The 26,341-nt window shown below is 43.9% G+C and overlaps 1 protein-coding gene across 6 annotated transcripts in view; it reads left to right on the top strand.

The window, feature by feature from the left end:
* fam193a (family with sequence similarity 193 member A) overlaps positions 1-24,488 on the top strand; it is a 156,987-nt gene extending 132,499 nt beyond the window's left edge. For 2 of the 6 annotated variants that reach the window (XM_033018373.1, XM_033018371.1), the window contains exons 16-23: positions 613-876; positions 3,297-3,579; positions 4,813-4,999; positions 6,990-7,220; positions 12,134-12,983; positions 13,625-13,708; positions 15,518-15,599; positions 23,462-24,488. In XM_033018373.1, the coding sequence (XP_032874264.1) occupies positions 613-876; positions 3,297-3,579; positions 4,813-4,999; positions 6,990-7,220; positions 12,134-12,983; positions 13,625-13,708; positions 15,518-15,599; positions 23,462-23,555 (2,075 nt within the window). In that variant the 3' untranslated portion in view covers positions 23,556-24,488. The remainder of the gene's footprint in view (positions 1-612; positions 877-3,296; positions 3,580-4,812; positions 5,000-6,989; positions 7,221-12,133; positions 12,984-13,624; positions 13,709-15,517; positions 15,600-23,461) is intronic. The other 4 variants (XM_033018372.1, XM_033018375.1, XM_033018376.1 and 1 more) reach the window with 4 other exon arrangements.
* The last annotated feature ends 1,853 nt before the right edge of the window (positions 24,489-26,341 follow it).

The following is a 26,341-nucleotide window of genomic DNA, read 5'->3' as shown; positions in this document are numbered from 1 at the left end:
TTGCCACAGAGGGCTGTGGAGGCCAATCCAGTGGATATTTTTAAGGCAGAGATAGACAAATTCTTGATTAGAACGGATGTCTAGGGTTATGGGGAGAAGGCAGGAAAATGCAATTAGGAGGCAGAGATCAGCCATGATTGAATGACGGAGTGGATTTGATGGGCCAACTGGCCTAATTCTACTCCAATAACTTGTGAATGTGAAATGACCCAACAGCAGGCAGGTGAGATGAGACATGTTGGTCAGCTTGGGCAAGTTGGACTAAAGGGCCTGTTTCCATGCTATAACTCTCTGACTCTAAAATGAGCACAATATCACCTTCTTCTCCAGACCTGTGATTGTATTTGATGTTATTTGGTGTATTCACCTCGGTACAGAGATTGGTCCATTTCCCCATCCCCAGTAAACAAAAGGACATAGGACAATAAGGGCCCTAGTGAGTCCACACCTGGAGTATTGTGTGCAGTTTTGTCTCCAAACTTGAGGAAGGACATTCTTGTTATTTAGGGAGTGCAGCGTAGGTTCACAAGGTTAATGATCAGCTTTAATGTAGTCAACGTGCGGGAAGAATTTGTGATGTTTACCATCTCCCATTTTGCCTTTGCTCCACAGGTGACATTTTGCGGTCACCACTCCCAGAGATTAGGCCAGAAGCACTTCCCCCTACAACCAGTACTGACACCGTTGTCATGGACACCAAGGAGAAAAAACCTGCAGCAAGGAAAAAATGTCTCTACAATCCCCCCACTGCCATGGAAACCAACAAAGTCATCATGGCAACCTCCTCAGCCACATCTTCTGTCTCATCTACAGCCACTACTGTGCAATCTAGTTCCAATCAGTTTAAGGTTTCATCAAAAAGACCTACATCACTAGGTAAAAGCAACCCACTTTCTCCAGAGTTTACTTCATTCCAACCCTAAAATATCAGTAATGCACATTTAATTTGAGTGCTTTTTTTACACATTCAAACCAAAGGGCTTGATTTTCTAGGATGAGCATTTTGTGCAGCGCAGATTATTAAGAATTTTTTTCCCTTATTTTGTTACTCATTCTTCTCCATTCCCGAGAGCTACATCACTTGCTTAGATTTGTTTCCAGATGTCTATCAAAACCCCTTGTTTCAAATTGGCACAAAAATGTCGCCTGATAGTCATAACCTGATGACAACTTGCATACAATTACTTTGTTGTTAAATTATTGATGCAGAACCCCAGATTCTTGATATGAAGTTATAAAGGTGCATCTAAATTCAATTAATAAAGTGATTCTTGAATGTGGACTGAGGGCTTCAGTTATAAGGAGGGATTGGAGAGACTAGGACTATTTTCCCTGGAGTGACGAAAGCTGAGGGGGTGCGTTTATAGAAACAAGGGAGTGAATTTATAGAAATATGTAAAGTTGAGAGGCTTAGATAGGGCAGATAACCCTAATACCTTTTTTTCTCTCCAAGGTAAGGTAATCTAAAAATAGAGAACATAGGTTTAGGATGACCAGGGAAAGACTTAAATGGTACATTGGTCGGCATGGACAGGTTGGGCCGAATGCCCTGTTTGAATGCTGAGTAACTCCATAAATCAAGTAACATTGATAAAGGTGGTTATCCTACGGCAACCTGAAGACTCTTAAATACCCACTGAAATGCCGGGGAAACCATCAATTCAGGGCCAGTTAGGGAAAGACAGTGAATTCTAATCTAATCAACTCAATTAGAAACAGAAAAACCCCCCACAGAATGTAGAAACATAGAAAACATGTGCAGGAGTAGGCCATTTGGCCTTTCGAGCGCCATTCAATATGATCATGGCTGATCATCCAGAATCAGTACCCTGTTCCTACTTTTTCCCCATATCCCTCGATTCCATTAGCCCTAAGAGCTAAGTCTATCTCTCTTGAATACATCCAGTGAATTGGCCTCCACTGCCTTCTGTGGCAGAGAATTCAATAGATTCACAACTCTGGGTGAAATTTTTTTTCCTCATCTCAGTCCTAAATGGCCTGCCTCTTATTCTTAAACTGTGACCCACTGGTTCTGGACTCTCCCAATATGGGGAACATTTTTCCTGCATCTAGTCTGTCCAATCCCTTCATAATTTTATATGTTTCTATAAGATATCCTCTCATCCTTCTAAATTCCACTGAATATAAGCCCAGTTGATCCATTCTTTCATCCTATGTCAGTCCCGCCATCCTGGGAATTAACCTGGTGAACCGACGCTGCACTCCTTCAATAGCAATAATGTCCTTCCTCAAATTAGGAGACCAAAACTGCACGCAATACTCCAGGTGCAGTCTCACCAGGGCCTGTGTAACTGCAGTAGGACCTCCTTGGTATACTCAGATTCTCTTGCTATGAAGGCCAACATGCCATTACCTTTCTTCTCTGCCTGCTGTACCTGCATGCTTACTTTCAGTGTGATGTACAAGGACACCCAGGACTCGTTGCACCTTCCCTTTTCCTAGTCTGACACCATTCATATAATAATCTGCCTCCTCGTTTTTGCCACCAAAGTGGATAACCTCACATTTATCACGTTATACTGCACCTGACTACAGTATAGGGTTTGTAAGTTCTCCCTATGACTGCATGTGGTCTAGTATCCTGCCACATTCCAAAGACATGCAGGTGTGTCGGTTAATTGGCTTCTGTAAAGTGTCCCTCGTGTGTAGGATTGAACTCGTGTACAGATGATTATTGGTGGGCCGAGGAGGCCTGTTTCAGCACTGTATCTCTTAACTAAACTAAAGAAGTTTAAGTCACTATCCATTAGGTTGCCTACACTATTGCAGTCATTTCATTGAATTTTATTATTCTTGGGACCTAAAGAATGAGTATGGCTGGTTGATGGCAAGAACAAAACCAAGGATTGCAGTGTTGATTACTGGACAATGGGTTGGAAATGATTAGTAATTTCCATCAACCCATATGTAGAATAAATATTCTTAGACTCCATTCTTGAATGGCCCAACATTCATTCTGAGGATATACCACCTTGATGTAGGCAATTCCTATCAGAGCATAGAATTTCTTGATATTTACCATAATAATTCCTTTCAATGTTTTAAACGCAGTAACTCAGCCTGAGAACCAAAAATAGTAATTGAAAGTTGCAACACAGAGAAAGTGTCACTTGCAAAATTAAATCACTGAATTTTGTTTCTCCAGATTAGTTCTGTCATTTTATTGTGTTGTGTAAGTTTCTGCACTTGATGCAAAGCTGTAAAATGTTGTTCTGTATTTCCAGATGTCAGTTCCACGTTGTTGAATTTGCTTTTGTTCTTTACTTTTGGTGCAGGTGAGGTGTTCCACAATTTAGGTAAAGAAGATCACAGACATCCCACACCAGTCGCACCTAGGAACAGCCCCACAGGTTTAACATCTCTTCCATCTCTCACGCCCACGCCGCTGTCCCCTGCCTCTGCACCTCACATGCCTAACCTTGTGACTTCACCTTTTCCAAAGACAGCTTCAACTGCCCCAGGTTTTATCGATCCCCATTCTGGGCTCTGTCCAACCTCCACTGCACCCCCTGCAGTTACTGCAGAAAGTTCAGTGAGTGCATCAGCCAGCGTATGCAGGTTAGTACGTGACGTGTATCTGAGTTTAAGTCAAATGTTTCATGAATGTGACATATAAAGTCGGTCTGGAACAAAACGAACCCCATATTCAGTTTTGAGGTGTGTATTCAATAATGTCTGCAGCTCAATCACAGTGATACGTCGTTGTCAGTCTGACTCCATTTTGTTCCAAGTCTGTTCTTGATCATACAAAAGGATAGGCAATCTCTGACCCTGTATTGCTAAAAAATATGATGCATCAACCAAGTGATTACATCAGTTGCTGCTGCCTTGCAGTACTGACGGAGCGCTGCATTGGTGGAGCTCTTTTCCTTTTTAAAAGACAGTGCTGGAGTAACTCAGCGGGTCAGGCAGCATCTCTGGAAATCATGGATTGGTGACGTTTTGGGTTGGGCCCCTTTTTCAGACTAATTGTAATGGGGGGGGGGGGGAGAAAGCCAGAAGAGAGGTGAGAGCGGGACAAAGTTGGGCAAGCAATAGGTGGGTACAGGTGAGGGTGATTTTGATTGGCAGATGGTGGAGTCAGTATCAAAGGCTGAAGGTGAAAAGAAGGCTGTAAGATGCAGAGAGTAGAGGCGTGACATGTAAAGCCAGAGGAAGGGATGTAGGTGAAAGGGGACAGGAGGAGGGGAAAAGGGACGACGGGGTGGTGGGAGTATGGGTGCACATTCAGGTAGATGCAATGATATTTAGTATGGGATGTTAATTTGAGATCACTGCTAGTCATTGCATTGATTAAGGTGGATGTTAAACTGTTCCCTTACTCATTTTAGAGGATGTTCTTCCTCTTTTACCCAATTCTCATCCACTAGGTTTGACTGTGTTGTGCAATAATAGGTCATCTAATTCGCCTGCATAATCCTATGTAGAAATGCCAATGAAGAAGTAATAGGTTGCTGTGCAAATGCAAGCTAATGGGAATTAACTGCAGCAAGAATATTCACAGACAGATCTCGCAAGTGCTTTGCAGGGCAGGTAGAGAAGTCATTCCTGAGTAACGGCCGTGGAAAGGATTAAATCAACAATTGGAAACGATTCAGAGAGAAAGGGTTAAAGACAAATCACAAATGATTATCCTTATTGACTGCAACTTGGAACTATACTGTTTCGAAACATAGTGCAACTTGTAAGTGACTGAGAACTGGTTGAGCGAGAACTAATACTGCAAGGCTTTTATTTCCTCTCATAGTGTGTTGTCAAGTCCATTTAACTGTTGTTGTGGTGCTTCTGCAGTGACCCTGACTGCGAAGGACACCCGTGTGCGAGTGGCAATGTGTACGATCATCAGCAGTTTGATGGTGAAGAGAGTCAGGACGAAGATAGCTGCTCAGAACACAGCTCTAGTACCTCAACGTCAACCAACCAGAAGGAAGGAAAATACTGTGACTGCTGCTACTGTGAATTCTTTGGTCATGGCGGGGTGAGTGATCCTTGCTCCGTCTGGGTTGGCTCTACAACCGGGGTCACAGTCATCGAGTTATGCAGCACGGACCCTTCAGCCCAACTTGTCCTTGCCGTGCAAAATGCACCATCTAAGCCAGTCCCATATGTCCACATATGGCCCATATCCCCCTCAACCTTTCCTATCCATGTACCTGTCCAAGTCTCTTTTAAATGCTATTATGGTACCTGCTTCAGCTATCTCCTCTGGCAGCTTATTCCATATATCTATCGTCCAAGCACAGGACGTTAATACAGGCAGCACTGACAAAATTGTTCAACATCAGAGTGTTGCCCTTGGATCATGTTGAATCAAAGTCCTGTCCATGTGCTGCAAAGATGCTATAGCACATTCATTGATTCACGTGTGATTTTGCAAATCAAAAAGGAATATTGAATTGAATTGAATTGAATCCTTTATTTGTCATTCAGACCTTTCGGTCTGAACGAAATGCTGTTGCCTGCAGCCATACATGTAATAATAACAAAACACAATAAACACAAATTAACATCCACCACAGTGAGTTCACCAAACACCTCCTCACTGTGATGGAGGCAAAAGTCTTAGAGTTACTGTCTCTTCCCTCCTCTTCTCCCTCTGCGCCGAGGCGATACCCCACCGGGCGATGGCATCAGTCCCGCGGTTCAAGCTCCGCGGCCCGGGGGGTGGTCGAAGCTGCCCGCAGCTGTTGCAACGGGTGCTCCGGAAAACAGGCACCAGCCTGTGACCTGCGAGCTCCCGACATTGTCCTCCATTGGCCCGCGGCCGAGCCCCGGATCCAGGTCGCCGCCGCCAGAACGCCGCCTCAGCCGCCGTAGCACCGTCTCCGCTCCGCACCGGGCCACCCACAAGGCAGCGTCTCAGCCTCGCACCGGGCTGCCCCCACGGAAGCACCTTCCAGCCGGGAGCCGGTCCGACAGCAATATGGATTGCTGTCAGTGATTTAGTGCACAACACAGGCCGACTACTCCACTGCCAGTAAGGAAAATCACTTAAACAGATTGAGTGTCAGATATTATGGATTTGCAGTTTTATTATAAAAGATCCAGAAAATTGTACAGTATGTTCCGACAACTAAACAAGTCTGGACCTTTGAACTTGTGCCAAAGCATGCATGCCTGCTCTGAGAAAAGTTCAAATATACATATAAAAATATATAAACAGCAAATACAATAATTTTTACAATAATTGTGCCATCAAATTAATACATTCTCTTCACAATGCATCAATACTACTGTGTTTCATCTTTAAACAACATATTAATGAAGTGTTATAGATATAGATTTATATAAATATAGATATAGATTTATAAATATATATAGATGTGTGTGTGTGTATGTGTATATATACAGATTGTGTGTGTGTATATATATATATATATATATATATATATATATATACACAATATATATATAAATGTGTGTGTATGTGTACATCTATGCTTATATCAAAAATAGATCTCTATAAAAGTATACACAAAACAGTACACTTCTTTCTTTGCATTCATACCGTTGCCCAGTGAAATGGGGGCAGCACCAGAGCCAGATAAAGTGCACTGAACATCACACTGCCTGACTTCAACTAACTAACTCATCAGAGACCTGAGAGCAAAATCTTCTGATTTACAGGAGAAATAACCCCCACATCCAACTGCGAGTTTTCCAGCTGCCTTTGAATGTCTGTTAAACTTTGACTTTTTCCTCAAATTGGCCCCTGCATATGTAAATGAACAGGTGGCTGGAAGCAATTTGCATCGCATGTTCTAAGGTTGTCGATACAGTTTTTCAGGTCTGTTTATTTGGAACGAACATGCCAACGCTAAATCATTGTTAGATTTGATGTAAAGGTATATGATTTGAAACGTCGTGTTGGTTTAAGCTTGCGTCCACACTAGCTTTGCTGATTCATGTTAAGGTGAACGAGGAACAGCAGCCGCCTGCAAGTAAACTCTGCTGCCCATGTATTTCAGCCACCTGCCGCACCAACGAGTAGGAACTATGCAGAGATGCGGGAGAAGCTCCGCCTACGGCTCACCAAGCGCAAGGAGGAGCAGCCAAAGAAAGCAGACCCCATCCTCGAGAAAGAGCAGATAGTAGACCATAGAAAAGTGGAAGACCTATTACAGTTTATAAACAGCACAGAATCAAAACCAGTCAGCAGCTCGAGGGCAGCTAAACGGGCACGGCACAAGCAGCGAAAGGTAAGACGTTTCTCTGCGTAGGGACAAGGAGAGACAAAATGCTGGAGCAACTCTGTGGTCAGGTAGCATCCCTGGAGAACATGGATGGGTAACGTTTCAGTCCAGGACCCTTCTTCGAACGCAAAATGTTGTCTACCCATGTTCCCCAAATATGCTGTCTGGCCAGCTGAGTTACTTCAGCACTTTGAGGTTTCTCTGTGTTGTGGCTGCAGGGTGACTCAGTAGCTCTGCGTTAGAGCTGCTGAATTACAGTGGCAGAGACCTGACTACGGGTGCTGTCTGTAGGGAGTTTGTACGTTCTCCCTGTGACAGCGTGGGCTTCCTTCTGCTCTCGAAAGACGTACAGGTTTGTAGGTTAATTGGCTTCAGTAAAATTGTAAATTGTCCTTATTGTGTAGAATAGCGTTAGTGTTGCTGATTGGCACAGACACGGAGGGCCGAAGAGCCTGCTTCCGCACTGTATCTCTAAAGACCTCCCACTTGATCAAAAGCATTATTTTTAATTTACGAATATCTTTCTTTTTATGGCAGTGAACACTGTTTATGTCTGTTTAACTGTATTGAGTAATTTATTTTCTTTGTATTTAGTCATTCAGACCTTAAACTGATGGTGTTGACGTATTAATCTCACTGCCTCCCTCTGGGAAAATATGCGTATAGAATGAAATCTGGTCAAGGTCTACAAGGAAAGATGACACTGACCCAATGACACAGAGTTGTATTCACTAGAGATTGCAAAGTTGAGGGTGCATTGATCAAAGTTTCCAGCTATTATAAAGTTTCCAGTGCTAAAAATAAACTGGAACCCAAGGATTAGAGGCAGTGGTGTAAAAATTAGAACCAGATCTTTGAAATGTGGAAGTTCTTTCCAAAATTGGCAGTTGATGCAAGTTCGATTAATTTTATAACTGAGGTTGACTGATTTTTTTATGGATCAAAGATGCTCATGGAGAATTGTAAAATTTATGGTGGCTGTGTAAATGTTATAAAATTAATATCCAGCGGCAAGGACAATATATCTGGCGGTATAATCTCTATCCCACCGCAACAGATGGGGAATTTGTTTATTCAACTAACTTGAATAAACTAAATAAACTAACTAAATAGAAACTTAGTATTAGCAAAAGTGTTCATGAGGCTGCAATTTACTTTAAAAACCCATCTGACATCTTGGGAAAATTTCACCATAAAAGCAGAAAAGACAGAAAAATGTCAGCGGCATTTGTTACAGAGTTGATGTTTCAGGTCCATGGCCTTTTATTAGCTCATACTTCTGTCTACCTGGCCTGGAGGTGACCCACAGCTATTGGGTTAAACTTTTAGCTGCTCTTGAAAGTGGCTTGGCATGATACTCAGGTTAGCGATCGGCAGGATTGTGAGTTAAAGTGGCAGAACCCAGTATTTAAAGGGGAAGAGAAAAATAACAGATTAATCATGATCTCATGTTTAAGGACAAAACTTAAGGTGTCATCACTATATTTTTGTGTTATTTTCATGTGTCACTGCCAGGTGTTTTTAGACCAGGTTGAGCCAATAAAATGATAAAACCAGGAACTATGTTTCAATCACACAGGGTGGGTGTATGGAACAAGTTGCCAGAGAAGGTAGTTGAGGCAGGAAACTATGTAAAATACATTTGGACAGGTGTGGGGATATGGAAAGCTTTGAGGGATATGTTTCAAACATGGGCAGGTGGAACCAGTGTAGTTGGGACATCTTGGTCAGCAAGGGCAAGTTGGGCCAAAAGGCCTGTTTCCATGCTGTATGACTCTTGACACACCATAGACCTTTATGCCATAGAATGCCGTTCACCTACGCTTGTCAAAAGTGGAAATGGCCCATTAGGGATCAAAGGAGCACTACTCTTTCCCAGGATAACGATGTCCTTAATATAATTGCAAAATGCTTTTAACCTTCCCCTCCCTGGCAAGCCTCTGAGAATACAGCATGCTTCATTTTGCAGAGCCTTAACTTGGGATTTTGAATACAAATTTGCAGTTCAGAGGGCTGTGTGCAAAGTGGTTTTTCAGATGCACACGTAGGGGTGTGGTTGTGACAGAGTTCACGCACCCTCTGAGGGAAAAATTGGATTTGTGATTGAAACAGTGGATGGTTGGGACAGGAGGAGTGTTGGGAGAGTGAGATTAGTTGTGGACTTCTGTCCAAGAGTTGGCACAGACATACTGAGATAAATCACTGGCAAAAATGACTGGGGTTTTGTCCATGAGTTTAGAGAACCTATTTCTCCACCAATGACATTGAGAACTCTGAATGAACTTCACTTCTGAGAAGGTGTTTATGCTGGTATTGACTTAATTGTGTATTTAAACATTGAGATTCAAGTGTGTTTAATTGTCATATGTACCGAAAAGAGAACTATGAAATCCTGACTTGCAGCAGCATGACAGGTCTATAAGCACAGCACTCGTATATAGAAACATAGGAAAATAGGTGCAGGAGTAGGCCATTCGGCCCTTCGAGCCTGCAATATGATCATGGCTGATCATCCAACTCAGTATCCCGTACCTGCCTTCTCTCCATACCCCCTGATCCCTTTAGCCACAAGGGCCACATCTAACTCCCTCTTAAATATAGCCAATGAACTGGCCTCAACTACCTTCTGTGGCAGAGAGTTCCAGAGATTCACCACTCTCTGTGTGAAAAATGTTTTTCTCATCTCGGTACTAAAGAATTTCCCCTCTATCCTTAAGCTGTGACCCCTTTACCTGGACTTCCCCAACATCGGGAACAATCTTACTGCATCTAGCCTGTCCTACCCCTTAAGAATTTTGTAGGTTTCTATAAGATCCCCCCTCAATCTCCTAAATTCTAGCGAGTACAAGCCGAGTCTATCCAGTCTTTCTTCATATGAAAGTCCTGACATCCCAGGAATCAGTCTGGTGAACCTTCTCTGCACTCCCTCTATGGTAATAATGTCCTCCCTCAGATTTGGAGACCAAAACTGTACGCAATACTCCAGGTGTGGTCTCACCAAGACCCTGTACAACTGCAGTAGAACCTCCCTGCTCCTATACTCAAATCCTTTTGCTATGAATGCTAACATACCATTCGCTTTCTTCACTGCCTGCTGCACCTGCATGCCTACTTTCAATAACTGGTGTACCATGACACCCAGGTCTCGTTGCATCTCCCCTTTTCCTAATCGGTCACCATTTAGATAATAGTCTGCTTTCCTGTTTTTGCCACCAAAGTGGATAACCTCACATTTATCCACATTATACTGCATCTGCCATGCATTTGCCCACTCACCCAGCCTATCCAAGTCACCTTGCAGCCTCCTAGCATCCTCCTCACTGCTAACACTGTCCCCCAGCTTAGTGTCATCCGCAAAATTGGAGATGTTGCATTCAATTCCCTCATCCAAATCATTAATATATATTGCAAATAGCTGGGGTCCCAGCACTGAGCCTTGCGGTACCCCACTAGTCACTGCCTGCCATTCTGAAAATGACCCGTCTACTCCTACTCTTTGCTTCCTGTTTGTCAGCCAGTTCTCTTATCCACATCAATACTGAACCCCCAATACCATATGCTTTAAGTTTGTATACTAATCTCTTATGTGGGACCTTGTCGAAAGCCTTCTGAAAGTCCAGATATAACACATCCACTGGTTCTCCCCTATCCACTCTACTAGTTACATCCTCGAAAAATTCTATAAGATTCGTGAGACATGATTTACCTTTCGTAAATACATGCTGACTTTGTCCAATGATTGAACCACTTTCCAAATGTGCTGCTATCCCATCTTTAATAACTGACTCTAGCAGTTTCCCCACTACCAACGTTAGACTAACTGGTCTGTATTTCCCCGTTTTCTCTCTCCCTCCCTTTTTAAAAAGTGGGGTTACATTAGCTACCCTCCAATCCTCAGGAACTACTCCAGAATCTAAAAAGTTTTGAAAGATTATCACTAATGCATCCACTATTTCTGGAGCTACTTCCTTAAGTACTCTGCGATGCAGCCTATCTGGCCCTGGGGATTTATCGGCCTTTAATCCATTCAATTTACCTTACACCACTTCCCGGCTAACCTGGATTTCACTCAGTTCCTCCATCTCCTTTGTCCCCTGCTATTTCCGGCAGATTATTTATGTCTTCCTTAGTGAAGACGGAACCAAAGTAGTTATTCAGTTGGTCCGCCATGTCCTTGTTCCCCATGATCAATTCACCTGTTTCTGACTGCAAGGGACCTACATTTGTTTTAACTAATCTCTTTCTCTTCACATATCTATTAAAAAATTTGCAGTCAGTTTTTATGTTCCCTGCCATAATTGTTATAATACAATAACAAAAATATTCAATCATTTTTTTTTAAATTTTGCAAAACCGAAGCCTGAATTCCCTAGCAAAGCCAAGATAGTTCATAGGTTAGTAGATTAGCTGTTTGAAATCATATCTTGTATCCAAGTGAGTTTTTTCAGATGTCCAACAAGTGATTGTGGTTATCATTTTGCAACCACGCCCACACCGAGATCCTGCACATTGCAGTACCAATTAGCTAATAGCATTTACAAGTGCAAATCCAAGTTTCTTTTTTAATGAGAAAAGTTTGCGTCATTAATTTGAGCCTTGAGACACAATGACCCCTTTGGATTTTGCACACTTACTGTATGCTGAAGGATTTTGTGACCAGTTATCTGGAAGCCTAAAAACTAATATCTCAGCTTAGATTCTGTCCAAGCCTACCTCAACAAACCACCTGTGGACCTGGCATGAGGCATGGAGCAATTTGTCACAGAAGGGAACAAAGGTTTGGGCCACTCAGTTTTGTTGGCCCCAAACTGTGATTGGAATAAATGAAATGAAGGATTTAAAGACCCAATGTTCAACTGGGTGAGTAACACATCTCCTTGTAGCTTTGGCTCAATAAACTTACTGCTGTTTTCTTCCAGCAGGAAGAGAAGGCTCGTCTCGAGGCCGAGGCCCGTGAGAGAGAACAGTTGCAACTGCTGGAAGAGCAGAGGCAGCAGGAAGAGGAGGAGCGAATAAAACAAGAGTTGCAACGGCTTCAAGAGCTGCAGCAAATCCGGTCGGCCAAGAAAAAGAAAAAAGAAAGAACTAAGGAGTCCCTGAAAGGCGAGTGTCTTCTGCAAAACGCACGGCTAAAGGAAGCCGCCGTAGATCTGATGAACGATAGCGGCAAATCCCAGCAGCCGGATCCTGCAACAAAACCCAACAGCTTTCCCCCCGGGCAGGCAAACAGCAAGGAAGAGCAAAGAGCGGAGCCGGAACCTAGAGCACCTCAGTTAGTGCCTGCCAATGGGAAGGACCTCAGAGTGACCCAAGCCCCAGCTCAACGGGAGTGGAAGGTCAAGCAGCCCGAGACCAACAGCAGCCCAGACCCCACAGCAGTACAAAACGAATTCAATAGCAAGCAGAAGTTAAAATCGCAGGCAATCAAACCAAGTATTGAGCGGCACTCAAAGCCGGCCGAGGGCTTCAGACCCTGCGACGTGCACCAGAGAACCTCGGCCAAGTGCCAGCTGGATCTGGGAGCACTCAAACCAAAGCTGCCCGAGTGCCAAATGTTAACGGAGCAGAAGAAGGAGGAGAGGAAAGGAGTCAACAGCAATGGGAGGAAGCTCAACCACGTGAAGGAAGACCGGGTACCGTCAGAGTGTGAACCTGCCCCGTCCAGCGATCAGCAGCATGTTAACAAAAACACAGCAGAATCGCCCCAGCCCAAAGGAAAGACCAAGAAAAATAAGAAGAAGAAAAGCGACAAGCTGAACAACTCCATCGGTAAGGTTCACCATTTTCCCACCAAATTTGTATGTTAAGCTTGGGTTTATTAGTATTACATGTACCATGGTATAGTGGCGCAGCGGTAGAGTTGCTGCCTCACAGTGCCAGAGGCCCGGGTTTGGGCCTGACTGCAGGTGCTGTTTATATGGAGTTTATGTTCCTGCCTGGGGGCGTGTGGGTTTTCTCTGGATTCTCCAGTTTCCTACCACATTCCAAAGATGTACACAGGTTCATTGGCTTCAGTAAAATTATAAATTGTCCCTAGTGTGTAGGATAGTGCTACTGTACGGGGTGATCGAAGGTCGGCACAAACTCAGTGGGCAGAAGGGCCTGTTTCCACAATGTATCTCTAATGTCTAAAGTAAAGTCTGAATGCTTTGTTTTGCATGCTATCGAATCAAATCAGATAATATTATGCATAAATACAATCAAGCCAAACTCGAGTACAATAGGTAGGGTACAGAGTATAGTTCTCAGTGTTGTCACTAGATTTGTAGATGGAAAAGAAACTTAAGAGAACAGAACGATTGTGTTGAATGAAAGTAGATCCTCCTTTGGGATCAGCGTGCAAATAGTTGCCACGCTTCAATTGCATTTTTATTCATTCTATAATAATGTAAATTTACAATAATTGACAGGAACATTAATCAGTAACGCAAGTGATTCACGTGCATTGAGACGTAAGAGACCGCAGATGCTGGAGTCTTCAGCAAAATACACAGGTAAAGCAGCAGCTGTGGAAGGAAGCATTCCAACCCGAGACGTCGTCTGTCAGTTCCCCTCCACAGGTGCTGCCTGACTTGCTAACTTCCTTCAACACTTTGTTTTTTGATTCTTGCACATCGATTTACCTCAGCTGAAAGATCTATCCTGAAAGCTGCAGTCATAGAAAATTTATTTTCCATTTGTAAATCTGGCAACAATGCTGAAACAAACTAATCCAGAATGCTTTGAACTTTGGTCCTTAACTAAAACTTTCTCGACCCTTGGATATTATTCCTTTTAATTCACTTTTTAGAAATTACCCAGTGACAAAATAAAATGTTCCATGAACTCAGTAGGTTTAAAGAGAGCTACAGACACAGGGCCGCCCGCACTTGTTGGGAGAGTTTGCGAACTGTGACCTTTGAGTTTCGGAAACGGGGTCTTCTGAGCTTTCGGGAAACGGGGACTCCTGAGCTTTGGGGAAATGTGGAGAACAGGGCACTGAGAGTTTCAAGAGAATGTGGTAAATAAACATCACCCACTGAGCCAGATACCAAACCATTGGGATTTCCAAATAATCATAGAATGGATTATCACAGCAAAAAATAAAGTGCTGAAGGAACTCAGCGGATCAGGCAGCATCTGTGAGGAGAGTGGACAGACAATTTTCGGATCAGGACCCACTTTCAAACGGATGGATTATCAGAGTTTTGCCAAATATAAGCTGAAACCCGGTGTCTTTGAGCAGGGGAAAGGAGCAGGGTGACTTAGTGTTCAACTTTTGGACCTTGGGTGGCAGTAAGTGTCCACCACAAGATGGAGCCTTAAGACTAGTTAATGACAATTGCTGTTGGGCCTGGTTTTATCATTCAAAGTGAGTGGAAAGCTTTTCGAAGCAAAGTTAGTTAACAGGCTGTAATTGAAGACAATGTCAGAGATAGGTTTGGCAAAAACCATCCCTAAAACCTATTCTATTGTTCTAACCAAAATAAAAAATTGACCATCGAACGAGAGGGGGGAAGGGAAGGGAAGGGGAACCTGTCCTCCCTGTCTGTAGGAAAGAATTGCAGATGCTGGTTTACATCTAAAGATAGACACAAAATGCTGGAGTAACTCAGCCGGTCAGGCAGCATCTCTGGAGAGAAGGAATGGGGCGAGACCCTTCTTCAGACTGTGGATATCTTCCTCATCTGTGGATATAATAACCCGATGTAGTAATCTGTAATAAACTTTTATTTTCGAACTACATTTAGGGTGGCGCAGCTGGTAAAGCTACTGCCCCACAGTGTCAGAGACGCAAGTTCCAACCTGACCCGTTGCTGTCTGTGTGAAGTTTGCACGTTCTCCCTGTGACCGCGTGGCTTTCTTTCGGGCGCTCCAGCTTCCTCCCACATCCCAAAGCGTGCGGGTTTGTAGGTTAAATTGTAAATTGCCCCTGGTGGGTAGGTCAGGGATGAGAAAGTGGGATAACATAGAACTAGTGTGAGCTGCTGATCGATGGTCGTGTAGACTCGGAGGGAAGAAGGGCCTGTTTCCATGCACAAGCTCTGAACTAAACTAAACATGGGAATTGGTTGATGAGAAATGAATGAGGTACAACAAACTCTTATGATTATTGCATGGTCTTGTTGGCTTGTTATAGAAAAACTGACATGAGGAAATCCCGACAGTGGTGGGAATTTTGGAAATCGGTTCCAAAGTCACTTGTTCCTCACTTTATTCTGTAGCAGTCACCACATATAATGCGTCAGATGATTCTCATTCGGCATCCTGAAATGTCTCAAATATGATCTAATCATTCAGCAATTTTTTTTATTATCCAACAGATGATGTGTTCCTACCTAAAGACATCGATTTGGACAGTGTAGAAATGGATGAAACCGAGAGAGAAGTGGAATACTTCAAGAGGTAATGCAAATCGTGGTGGTATGATGTGCTTATGGCAGGGTGTGCTGTAACATGTTACTTTTTTAATAAAGAGGAACCTTATTCCAGTAAGTGATACATGGGACAGCATTTTTTTTTTCTTGTGAAATGAGTGTCACTGGCAAGGACATTGAGTGATTTGACCATGTTGGCTTTTCCTGTCCAGCAGTTTAGTTTATTATCACATGTACCGAGGTACAGTGAAAAGCTTTAGTTACATGCTAACCAGTCAGCGAAAAGACTATACATGATTTTACTTCGGAGTCACGTGAGTGACTACGTGAAGAAGGGCCGTCCGTCTGCGTGCGCGTCATTACGTCTGAAAGCAACGCGCGCGACGGACTGGAGAGGCACTGCGTCCTCCCAGCCGTTGGGATTTTAAAAAGGCGGCAGGTAAGAAAAGTTGAACCACTTACCCTGCGCTTTCTGTTCGGGCTAAGGAATTATTTGTCTTTCAGAGCCCCAAAAAATGTCGAAGAGACGGTCCGCGGGGAAACCGGCTGCCGAAGACCGCAGCATTCCCGGTAGCGGACGACGGTCATTTTCGCCGACATTGCCGCCTGCATTAGAACCGGCAGCAGCAGGCTTGGTGCAGGAGGAAAGCACCGTGGTGGTCCCGGCGGGACGTAAAGCCACCCATAAGTCTGCCAGACCCGTAGACTCGGATGAGTCCGGGGAAGAGGGATACCCTCCCTCATCAGGAAGCGTCCGAGGACGACTCTCCCACATGGAGCAGCTTGTAGAGAAGCTGCTCCACAATGATAAACTCCGGAGAAAGGAGCAATATCAGCACGAGTCCCTTCTACAGACAGTGCCAGCAGCCTCATACTCTGGGCAGCAATATGTCTTTCCCATGGAAGGGGGAAGTACATACGGGGATTACCCGGATTCAGAGTTTGGAAGCAAAGGGGGGGAACACTCCCAGGGGAAATTGGAGGAAGTACCTCTACAATCAACTAAATTTGCGATTTCCACATCACTGGGAGCTCCCTTGGATGAAGACCTAGCAAGTAACATCAACTACTTGGCGTCTCATCAACTCAAGGATCTCATCATGGAAGAAACCCTAAACAGGTACCCCCCACCATCTAACTGTGCTTCCCTCAAGGTTCAAGCGGTGAACCACATAATTTGGGGGCAAATAGGTCCCATCATCAGGAACCAGGAACTGAAGTTCCAAAAAGTATTAAACCTGGGGTCTGGAATCACTTCGTTTGCAGGAGATGTGGAAGGAGGCCTCCTCACTGACCGGGAGCAGGATACCATGGCACTGCTATGTAATGCCCGCTTCGAAATAAACTGCATTCGGAAAGAGGCAATAAAAGCAGCAATAAATTTGAAGTTTGCAGCTCTTTGCAAAGCTAGCGACATCCAGCCCGCAAACTACCTGTTTGGGGAAGACCTGTCAAGGCGGGTACGGGACCTGGATGACGAGGCAAAAACCGTGCGCCTCGTAACAAGAGGTCAGGCCACACCCAGGGGTCCATCCACGAGATTCCACCCCTACAGCTCTCGGCGTTTTACACCTAGAGAGCCAGGCACCGGAGGAAGATTCACACCTGAGTCAAGGTCTTTTTTAGGGACAGGCCCCAGCAGGCCGACAGCGAGGATGAGGAGAGAGCAACCACCAGCTCTGCTCCCCAAACCTCGCGGATGAAAACCAGCGCCACGCCGCCAGTAACAACAGAGGTAAGTCAAACCAGTTCCTCAGGGAACATACCAGACGAACCTCACTTACAGGTGGGGGGAAGGTTAAAATGCTTCTTAAAAGAATGGTGTTGGGTTACTAAGGATCCATTCATACTGCACAGTATAGAAGGATTCAAAATTGAGTTCAATTTAAATTTATCACCACCACCAACACATTCTAATATTCGCACATATGTCTTTTCCCAAAAAGAGACAATGAATATACAAAAAGAAATTGAAACGTTATCTGACAATAATGTTATTGAGAGGTCATACACAGAACCTCACCAATTTATATCCAATATATTTCCAAAAGAGAAAAAAGATGGAGGGATCCGTATTATTTTGGATCTTACGGAACTCAATACATATGTGCAATATAAACACTTTAAAATGGACAATTTTGGAACAGCAACTCAGTTGGTTTCCAAAAATGGCTATATGGCATGCATCGACCTCAAAGATGCATACTATTCGGTGTCTATTCACAAAGAGTATAGGAGATATTTGAAGTTTACCTGGATGGGTCAATTATGGCAATACAAGGCTCTGCCAAATGGGTTGACATCAGCCCCTAGACTGTTTACCAAATTACTGAAACCAATTCTGGGGCTGCTAAGATCTCAAAATCACATAGTCATGGCATATTTGGATGACATTTTCATCATTGGAGTCACCAAAGAATTAGCAGAAGCAACAGTCAAGGCAACCAAAACCCTGTTTGAAAAACTTGGGTTCCTAATCCATCCAGTAAAATCAAAATTAACTCCTACCAAGGTAATTGATTACCTAGGATTTACTATCAATACAGTAACCATGTTGGTGACTTTGCCTAAAGGCAAACAACAAGACTTGAGGAAAGCCTGCAATGATCTGATAGGAAAACACAAACCAACTATCAGACAAACAGCAAGTGTTATTGGCAAATTGGTAGCTGCCTTTCCTGCAGTACGCTACGGACCTTTGCATTACCAGCATTTACAGCGGGCAAAGGAACGAGCATTGAAATTGCATGCAGGTCAATTTGGCAAATCAATGCGGTTACCAGCTGAAGCCATTATTGAACTACAATGGTGGATGGCAAACATAAGACTCAGCTCAAGAAAAATCTTACTTGAGAGCCCATCAGTGTTTCTCCAAACCGACGCAAGCGGTTTAGGATGGGGAGCCACAAACACAGTCAGGAGCTGTGGAGGCAGATGGAATGAGCAAGAGTCTACTATACTCCAACTATATGGAATCAATTACCTAGAATTGTTGGGGGCACAATATGGGCTCAAGTCTCTGTAACAACATGCAACGTGCATGTTCAAATTCAGATTGATAACACTACTGCGGTAGCATATATCAATCACATGGGTGGTGTAAAATCTGTATCCTGTGACAGATTATCTAACCTCATTTGGCACTGGTGCATCGAGAGGAATATTTGGGTCACGGCAGTATATCTACCAGGAAGATATAACACGGTGGCAGATGCAAGGTCACGAATGTTTAATGATAATATAGAATAGATGTTGAATCGTACGGTATTCAATGAAATAACTATACGATTTGGCACTCCAGATTTGGATCCGTTTGCATCTAGATTAAACCATCAATTACCCAGACATGTGTCCTGGGAGCCGGACCCAGGAGCAGAGTCAGTGGATGCCTTTTCCCTAAACTGGGGAGGAATGTATATTTATGCATTCCCACCATTCTGAAATCAAGCAAGACAAAGCCACAGGCATTTTAGTAGTACCAGATTGGCCTACACAAGCCTGGTTCCCGAAAATATTGGGGATCATAGTCCAGCCATTAATGGTTGTACCTAAGAGGAGAGATCTCCTAGTAAACCCAGTTTCAGGGAGCAACCATCCACTTTCTGACCGGATTAATTTGTTGGTTTGCAGATTCTGAGGAGGCCATTTCAAGACATTGGATTATCCGAACGAACTGTGGATGTCATCACAAAGGCATGGAGGGACAGTACCAAAAAACAGTACGCCACTCATATTAAGAAGTGGGAAGCTTTCTGCCATGCAAACGATATAGCATACAACACAGTTCGGATAACGGATGTCTTGGAGTTCCTATCAGCCCTATACTATGACTATAAATTAAGTTATAGCGCAATCAACAGTGCCAGATGTGCACTATCCTCCTATCTGACACTGGAGGCAGGGCACGGGCCGATAGGAACGCACCCCTTCGTAATAAAATTCATGAAGGGAATTTACAATTCGATACCCCCAAGGCCTAGGTACACGGACACATGGGATGTGAGCATGGTACTGACCTTACTTCGTCAGTGGGGACAGCCAATGGCCTTACCTTTGTCAAAACTAACATTGAAAGTGGTTATGCTGATGGCGCTAATAACAGCCCAAAGAGTCCAGACACTACAAAGACTACGACTGGACTACATGACAAGCAATACGAATAACATAACATTCGTTGTTAAGGACCTGATCAAACAGAGCAGGCCAGGAATGCCAGGGATGAAGATCCAGTTCCTGGCATATCCAGAGGACCAACTATTGTGTGTGGTAACACATTTACACCACTACCTGAGAGTCACAGAGAACCTCAGAGGCTCAGAACAATCGGTCCTCATCAGCCACAAGAAACCACACCGAAAGGTGTCAACACAAACTATCTCCAGATGGTTAAAGGAGGTCATGGTGGTAGCGGGAATAAATACTCATGTCTTTAAATCTCACTCCACCAGGGCTGCATCTACGTCGGCAGCAAGAACGATGGAAGTGCCCCTTGATGACATCCTAGCGGCTGCAGGATGGGTGAACGAAAGAACGTTCCAGCGGTTTTATAACAAACCCATAATCGGACCAGGGGTATTTGCTCGTGCCATCTTAAGTTCTGTTACCTAGTTTTCCCACAGGTTCGGAGGGGAAGCTATTAAAACATTTATTTTTCTTTAGTTTAAAGCATCAGTGTCTTTACTAACTACGTTATGTCTGAATGCTTTAATAATACTCTCATCCATGGTCAATCCATTCAGTGTGTGACGCCTGGATTCGTAACCGGCGTAAAATCACAGAGCTTTGAAATCTTCACGTAGTCACTCACGTGACTCCGAAGTAAAATAGTAAGATTAAACGAGAACTTACCAGTTTGAAGTTTGGTCTTGATTTTATGAGGAGTTTCGATGAGCGATTACGTGCCCACCGCTCCCACCCTCATATTATCAAGGTCATATGGAAGTTCTAGTTTTTCACAATCTTACTATTCTCAGGTCTTCTTTGTTATCTGTGATTTAACACCGCTGCTTTGAAGATTAACGCGCATGCAGACGGACGGCCCTTCTTCACGTAATCGCTCATCGTAACTCCTCATAAAATCAAGATCAAACTTCAAACTGGTAAGTTCTCGTTTAATCTTACTATTACAATTGAGCCATCCACAGTGTACAGATGCATGATAAAGGGAATAGCGTTTCGTGCAAGGTAAACTCCTATTAAAGATAGTCTGATGGTCTCCGATGAGTTAGATAGTAGCACAAGACTGTTCCCTAGTTGTTGATAGGATGGTTCAGTTGCCCAATAACAGCTGGTAGGAAACTTGGAAGAAAAAGCAGCATGGAAAATTGTGTTTCAAGTTTGCAGGAAACTGATAACAAAACCAGTTTTCGTTTTTTTTGTCGAGGAAGTAAAAAAGTTTTAGGGTTAGCCATGAGGCAACAAGGACAAATTGGTAGACATTGTCTATGTGGACTTCAGCAAGGCATTCGATGTTCTGCAGGATAGGCTGTTCTGGAAGGTCGGATCGCATGGGATCCAGGGAGAGCTAGCCATCCGGTTAGAGAATTGGCTTCATGGAAGGAAACAGAGGGTGATGGTGGAAGGTTGTTTTTCGGACTGGAGGCCTGTGACTCGTGTGCCTCTGGGATCAGTGATTTGGTTGAAAATGTAGAAGGCATGATTAGTACGCTTGCTTATTCTTCTTCTTGCATTTGAGGCAGCAGAAGTCCGCAGCAGGGTGATGCCATCCGGTTCGACATCCGTAGGTGCCCGCCCGAAAAAAGGGCGCATGCTCCGGGTTTGGCGCCAAACTGCGGCGCTGCTGCTGTCTCTGTTGTCGTTCGCGTGGCTGAGGTCAGTTGACAGGGCTGACGACGGGATGGTCGACAACATGAGCCCCAGTATGTTTGTATTTGACACCAAAATAAATGGTGTCATAGATAGCGAAGATGGTTATCGCAAATTTCAGCAGGAACTTGATCAATCGGGCAAGTGGATTGTGAAATGATAAATTGAGTTTAATGCAGATAAGTGTGAGGTGTTGCAATTTGAGAACTCAAAGCAGTTTAGCACCTTCAGCTCTTCCCCAGCCAACAATGGGTCATTGTGGGCTCCACCCTTCCTTGGTCATCTGTTGCCAGACCTGATTTGTTCTGTCCTTGTCCTACCTCCAGTTCCCTCCCCTCTACTTTATGGCTGAAGAAAGGTGAAATGTCACCCATCCTTTTCTTCAGAGATCCTGCCTGGCCTGTTGAGTTACTTCAGCTCGTTGTGTCTATGAAGAGTACAGCACAGGAACAGGCCCTTCAGCCCACACTGTCCATGCCCTACATGATGCCAAGTTAAACTCTGGTCCATATCCCTCCATTCCCTGAATATCCATGTGCCTATCTATAAGCGTCTCAAAGCCACATTAGTATCTGCCTTCATCACCGTCCCTGGCAGCGTTTGGGTGGCACAGTCCCTTTAAAACCAGTATTTGCGGCTTCAGCCAGAATTCACTAGCCATTGTATTGTGCTCAAGTGAGCTGAGTTCAGGCAAGAAAAGCTGGCCTTGATTATTTAATCCTCATTCATGTGAACAGAAGTATGGGTAACAGTGAATAGCATTTCTATAATATCATTCTTTATATTAGGTCCTAGCTGCAGTTGAAATCAAGCATCTTGAATTGCACATAATCCTGTTTCATTAATTTAGCACGTGCAACGTTCTTGCACGATAAAATACCAAATGTGTGCGAGCATGTTATATCAATCCTCGATTACAATCGGCACATACGTGGGCATTGCCACAGACGGCTGTGGAGACCAAGATATTGAGTATTTTTAAAGCGGAGGTTCTTGATTAATAAGAGTGTCAAGGGCAACCTTTAACAGGCAGTACAATGGGGTTGAGAGGAAAAAATAGATCAGCCATAATTGAATGGCGGAGTAGTCTTGATGGGTTTAATGGCCTAATTCTGCTCCTATGTCTTCTGGGCAAATGGCATTCACACACATTTCCTGATGATGGAGAATTGCAGCTTGTTCCACCGGCTGCACCCTTGATTATTTAGTCATCCCAAGGGTGGATGAGTTTGGCAACCAAAAACATATCATGGAAATTCACCTTGAGTGTTGGGAAGGAGAAGGCCGGTTAGTGGACTGGGTTTTCTGATGTGTATTGTTTTTCACTGTTACTCCCTGAAAATATTGTGTTTTTTGGTAACCAACCAGTGTTTGCTGAATTGACTCAAACTTAAAATATTACATAAGTGAGTAGCCCAACGCTGTTAAAGCTGACCACAGGCAGTCTGAAGAAGTGCCACAACCCAAAACATCGCCTGTCCATTGCCTCCAAAGATGCTGCCTCACCCGCTGAGTTCCTCCAGCACTTTGTGTTTTGCTCAAGATTCTAGTGTCTGAAGTTCCTTGTCTGTCTATACTTTTAAATGACTCACAGAAAGCAGTGCTTGGGCATGCATTTAATTATCAAAAGTCAAGCGTGTTCAAATATCATATGTACCTACAACGGAACAAAACTTGAACCGGTATCCACGACTCCTGTTTTCTCTCTAATTGAAATGAATGAATGAATAAGTTTATTGGCCAAGTATTCATATACAAGGAATTTGCCTTGGTGCTCCACCCGCAAGTGACAACATGACATAAAGTGACAGTTAGGAATGACACATAAAACATTAAACAAAGCCTTACTTGCTGCAGCTTAACAACCCAGTAAACATAATAACACACAGATAATATATAGTAATCAAAAATACAATTTTAAAAATGATCATGATACTAGGTAACCATAATAGTGCAAAAATCCAAGTTGATAGTGCAACTAAGACAACAATAGTGGCTGAGGTTAGTGTTGTTGGGTGGATATTTGAGTTTGTCTAACCTTTGCATTCTCCTTTTCCATGCCAGATTCTGCTTAGATTCAGCCCGACAAACCAGACAGAGGCTCTCCATCAACTGGTCCAACTTCAGCTTGAAGAAAACCACGTTTGCTGCTCACTGATCAGATGACAAGTTCCCTCTGAAGGAACCAACGTATGACTCCTCCGAATATTCTCACTTGGATACACAGTACTCTGCTGCACTGAGAGCTCACCAGGTTGTTGATCCTGGACCTGCCTTGCCTTCCCCATCTCCCCTGCCCCCTCCATTACCATTCCCCCCACCCACCGCTGTGTGAGATTCTGCACTGGGACAGGGTGCAGAGCGCCCTGGTCCTTTTGACTTTGTTGCAGTGTATGGAGAGAGAGAGAGTTGGCCAGCTGTTGATCCACTTTCTCCTTACCTGAAATCTTTTTTTTTTTTTTTTGTTTGCTTGTGTGTTTGTAGTCTGTGAGTGGAACTTGCTCAACAGTAGCCGCAATCCTTTTGGGTTGCGGCTCAAACAGCCTTCCGTCTCTGGCACTTCCGCTTTTCACGGCCCCAGTGTTCTGCCCAGGACTCCGCTCGGGTGAAGGTCAATCTGTTTGTTCTCTCCTTCGCATCGATCCGTTGCAGCATTTTACTCACATCTTGCATCCAGCACTGTACATACAGTCCGACTACTGACAAGGGAATGGACAGCATCGGTTTTTACTCTTCCTTGATCCGGCATTCTCCCTCCCCCACAACGAGAAGGTCTGAACGAAGGAAACGTTCATACTGAACTGGGCAGTGAAAACCCAGTCGCCTCCAGTACTCCTTCACAAACTCACTGTTTGAAGTGTACAAGGTTACGCTATATTGTGTTTGATTTCTGACTTGTAGCCAGCTTGTGTAAGAATACTTGCAGAATGAATTCAATTGAACAATGCTCACACTATCGACCTGTTATAGAGTGTATAATTGTATTAACACTGAAGCCAGAACTGGCTACTTTTTTAACATATTGTTAAGTAATATTTAAAAAAATCATGTCTTTCTTTTCGAAAGATGGAATACAGTAGTATGGCAGAAATGTGACTGTGTGGCTTGTCTTTTTCCGTAAGTTCTTTGCGGTCTTGTATTTCTGAGCACACAGGAGGAAGATGGAAAGCGAGTGGATAAGTGGTAAGATTTACAAAGAATTGGAGAAGCAGAAAGGTTTGAGCACTGAGTCACATATCCTTTAAAAAAAAAAAGTGGAACACCAGGTGGTAAAAGGGCAATGTGTTTACACCTTCCATTTGTAACTTCAGAACATCCGAAATACCATCAAGCCAATGAACTGTATTGCAACTGAATTGTGAAAAATGCACTTTAGGTTTAGATTTATTATTGTTGCGTGTACCAATATACAGTGAAAAGTTTTGAAAGGTATCCGATCAAATCACATATACTATACGTAGAGATATTCAAGGTAGATCAAAGGGAAAGACTAAACTTACCGAATAATGAAAGGCCTGGATAGAGTGGATGTTGAGAGGATGTTTCCACCAGTGGGAGAGTCTAGGACCAGAGGCCATAGCCTCAAAATTAATGGTTGTACATTTAGGAAGAAGATGGTGGGGGGGGGGGGGGGGGTGAATATGTGGAATTCATTGCCACTGACAGCTGTGGAGGCTGTCATTGGGTATTTTTATGGTGCAGATTGACAAGTTCTCAATTAGTGAGAGTGTCAGGGGTTATGGGGAGAAGTCAGGAGAATTGGGTTGAGAAGTAAAGATGGATCAGCCATGATTGAATGGTGGAGCAGTCTTGATGAGCCGAATGGCCTTATTTTGCTCCTATAATATGTACTTATGAACTTATATAGAGTGCAGAATATTTGCTATTTCACATCGTTTCCACAAATAGCAACACTGAGTTGATTATGTTTTTAAATTGATGTTGTTTGGGGGATTGAAAAAAAAGTTGTCCAAGCGTACGCCAACTCCTCTGCTCGAATTCAAAGCAGTGTTTTGGATCTTTAATACCTAACTGAAGGAAAACAGTGCTTCATTTCAACATGACAAAGGAATTTTCCTTGGACAATGCACCAGCCCCTCGGCAGTGTGGCTGCCTGGATTTTGTGCTGAGCTCCCTCAAATGGAACTTAATCCCACAATGTTGAGCTGCAAGACGAGCCACTGGTTCCAACTAAAGCTGCGTCTTGACTCTATTTTTCAAATGGACACATGGATAGTATGCACAAAAATCATTTGGCTGCACCCTTCCTTCAGCACTTTGTGTTTTGCTCAATCATTTGGTTGGCCTGACCAGTATAGAGTGCAGAAAACAAGGAACAGCAGATGCTGGTTTACAAAAAACGACAAAGTGTTTGAGTAAATCAGCAGGTCAGGCAGTGTCTCTGGGCACAACAGTGATGCAGCAGGGGTGGCCCGGTGGTGCAGCGGTAGAGTTACTGCCGTACCGCGCCAGAGACCCTGGTTCCATCCTGACCTCGGGTGCTGTCTGTGTGGTGTTTGTACGTTCTTCCTGTGACCACATGGGTTTTCTCCGGATGGTCCGGTTTCTTCCCACATTCCAAAGATGGGAGGTTTGTAGGTTAATTGGCTTCTGTAAATTGTCCCGAGTGTGTAGGATAGTGCTAGTGTGCGGGGTGATCGCTGGTCGGAGCGAACTCTGTGGACTGAAGCGCTTGTTTCCACCCTGCATCTATAAAGTCCAAAGAAGCATGGTTAGGTGATGTTTTGGGTCGGGGCCATTCTTCAGACTGATTGCAGTAGTGGTGTGGGGGGGAGAAAGATGGAAGAGCTCTCATCCAGCTTCCGTTTTCCCCCATCAAGGCCCTCAACAAACAATGTCTGAAGATGTGCCCCGAACTGAAACGTCACCTATCCATGTTCTCCAGAATGGAGTGCAGTTGTGGATGTCCTTATAAATGATATC

This window comes from Amblyraja radiata, chromosome 3, assembly GCF_010909765.2.
Source record: "Amblyraja radiata isolate CabotCenter1 chromosome 3, sAmbRad1.1.pri, whole genome shotgun sequence".
NCBI lineage: Eukaryota > Metazoa > Chordata > Chondrichthyes > Rajiformes > Rajidae > Amblyraja > Amblyraja radiata.
This window is presented reverse-complemented; position numbering and strand designations above follow the sequence as displayed.